At 46.1% G+C, this 3030-nt stretch overlaps 1 protein-coding gene across 1 annotated transcript; it reads right to left on the bottom strand.

Moving 5' to 3' along the window:
* Positions 1-155: 155 nt before the first annotated feature.
* Positions 156-2428, bottom strand: LOC123255952 (whirlin-like; the record flags this gene model as incomplete). The annotated part of the gene is made up of 2 exons (XM_044684661.1): positions 156-729; positions 2357-2428. Coding segments are annotated over 2 exons (646 nt in total), but the record flags the coding sequence as incomplete, so codon positions are not given.
* Positions 2429-3030: the final 602 nt, after the last annotated feature.

Below are 3030 nucleotides of genomic sequence, written 5' to 3'. Positions count from 1 at the left end.
TTATATAATTATATGTCACATATAATTATATGATATATTATATGTTACTATATATAATATGATAAAAGTCAAGAACGGACAAGCAATAGTGGACATGTGCAGTCTGAGTAGGGAGAGAGAATTCTGGGTACCCGGCAGCCTGGTGGGCTACTCACCTCGGGTCTGTGGCAGGGCCCTCACTTCGTTCACATCTGGTTCGCTGTTTGGCCGGTGTACTTCCACCATGACAAAGTGATGATTCGTTCCTGACTTGGGGCTGGTCTTCTCCAGGGATATGGGGACGGCAGAAGGAGAGGGAAGAGGAGGGCTCGGGAGGCCGCTCCCCGAGGAAGCTTCGGGGGCCATGCCTTTCAGGTGGGTCGGAGACTGGACCCTGGGGAAGGGCCCTATTGGGTGCTGGTTGACAAATGACAGGTGTGTATCCATCGGTCTCTTCGAGCTATGATTGGCTGGAGAAATTGTGGCATAGATGGGGCTGGCAAGGGAACCCTCCGTGGATGAAGTGGCTCCAGTGGACGGAGTGCTGGGTATGTCCCTCTCTGGTGGACTAAGGATGCGGGGTGCTGTGAAGAAAAGCCCCGATTGAGAAGACTCTGAAGAAGGGCGTTTGAGATGATCTTTCCCAGTCTTTCTCTGTTGAGGAACAGAGGGGTCAAGAGGCTGAATTGGAGGAGGAGGTGGTGGAGGCTTGAAGCTAGGTGGTGCCTCAGAATGAGACCCAACATCATCCTGCCAAAAAATCCAGCAAGAACAGAGGCCATCAGACTCCATCCCTAGACCTGGGAGAGCCTTCCCTCATAGAGAGACTCCAGATAGGAGAGGCTGGACCAGAACCAACCAAGATCCAGGCTGGAATTCTGTCTCTCCAGTTGTCAGGGTTCTATCAGCCACGTGATGAGGCCTACCTGAATAATGCAACACCATAGTGGAAAATCTGTGTCATCTCAGCTGCCGATAGAGGACTGACCCCTGTGGTTTGGATCTTGGCAAGTGTCTTTGCAGACGGTATTGTTACCTAATAGCCTCCTCCTTTTGGGAATCTTACTAAGTCCTTGGCATCAGCAATATCCTGTAGCAAGGAGTCTATACAGACATAATTATAGGCAGTATTAAAAAAAAAAAAGACGACTTCTCTGGCTTTGCTTCATTGTAAGGGATTAGCTTATACCAGTGAAGAGAGCCGAGGGACCGGGGAAAGAGAAAATGAGGATACAGGAGACATTATCCTTCCACTCTACTCAAAGATGCCCAGTGGCTTACGAACAGAAACAGAAGGAGAAGATACAAGAGATAATGTGGGCTAGCAGCTGTTAGGACAGAGAAAACAGGGCTTAGACCAGGAGAGAAAAAGGTATGGCATTAGACAGGATTCTGAGTCAGAAAGGACATCTGACCTAAAAGGCTGGAGCTGGAAGGGAACTGAGAACACCGAGAAGGAAGGGACCTTCCCTGAGTCCCTTTTGGGAAGCATCTACTCTCATCCCTTCGGACACTGAAACCCAGACAGGGGTAGCAACTTGCCAAAGATCCCACAGGTATTATTAAGTGGATAGGCTGAGATTGGAGCGAAGGGCAGAGCTGGGTCTAGAACGGAGACCCAGAACTCCCTTTTGTCATTATGCCAAAGGTATTCCATTAAAACCATGTCACATGCCTGGTAGATCTGACTGTTCTTTTTGCAGTTTTGTGCCAACCTATAATTTCAGACATGGAAACTCCCTCCCCTTATTCAAATTAGTTGCTCCTCTGTAATTTCGTGCAGTAGAGAGTTACCCAAGGACACCAAAAGGATAAGTTATTAGCCCAGAGGACACATAGCCAAGTCCGAATCAGAGGCAAAGCTTGAACCCAAGTCACGGGGATTCCAACGCAGGCTCTCTAACTCAAGTCTCATGCTAACTCCCTGGGCTACCTTGGGAAAGTCATTTAAACTCCCTGGGCTACACTTCCTCCTAAATGCGAGGATTGGATTGACCAGCCTCACAGGTTAATTCTAGGCAGCTAGGTGACTTAGTGAATAGAGAATAAACAGTCCACAGTTTCAGGGAGACCTATGTTCAGTATTGGACACTGACTAGCTATGTGACCCTGAGCAAGTCACTTCTCCCTGTTGGCCTCAGTTTCCTCATCTGTAAAGTGAGCTGGAAAAGGAAATGGCAAACCACTCCAGTATTTTTGCCAAGAAAACTCCAAATGGATCACGAAGAGTTGGACACAACCGAAATGACTGAACAACAACAATAGCTCTCATCTATGAGTTCATAATCGACTGGGGCATGCTGTTGCTCTGCAAGTTCCTAGTGGCCAAAATGTCCTGTCCCAATTAAAGGCCAAAAAAGAAAATGGAACCTCTTACCAAGGAAACATCTGGCAGAGCATTGATACTGCCTTGGATTACTTCTCCAGTCTCTTCAAGGTCCAGAGTGTTCTAGAAAAAAAAGGAAAGAAAAGCAGTCAGCAAAAACACCATGAAAAAAAGCAAGCTGATTGTCCTCTAGGAGAACATGGCAACATTCATGCCATGTCATGGCTCCTCTCCTTTCCCTTCTATCACCCCAGCTCAAAATGACATGTGGATGGCATTTTTTATATTTCAATTTTAAAAAAATTTAGCCTGTTGGACTTTCTTCTAACCCAGTTTGTACTTAGGATGGGTTTCCCTTCTGAACAGAGTTCAAACAACAGGTTGGCCCTACCAGTTTCAATGGAACAGGGGAATTATGAACCTGTTGGAAAGGGGGACCATTCAGAGAGGAAAATTATGTTGACTGTTTATGGGCTAATGTGAGTCCTTGGGTATGTTTTCTGCATTGGTTTAAAGGCTCCTGTATGGCTTTATATTCTCTGGGTTCCCCCCCCCCTGCCCCCAGGGGTATGAAATAAAGATTGTCATATACTAAAAAAATAAACAAACAAAAACTTAGCCTGTAAATAAAGTGAGAACTGGTTGTTAGGCTTTACCTCTGTGTTTCTCCAAGTCAGTAGTTCCTGTTCCTGAGACTGTCCAAGTAATATATATATATATATGTA

The sequence above is a fragment of the Gracilinanus agilis genome, unplaced genomic scaffold (genome assembly GCF_016433145.1).
Source record: "Gracilinanus agilis isolate LMUSP501 unplaced genomic scaffold, AgileGrace unplaced_scaffold54641, whole genome shotgun sequence".
Classification (NCBI taxonomy): Eukaryota; Metazoa; Chordata; class Mammalia; order Didelphimorphia; family Didelphidae; genus Gracilinanus; species Gracilinanus agilis.
Note: the sequence above shows the minus strand (reverse complement) of the source record. Positions and strands in the feature narration are given on the sequence as shown.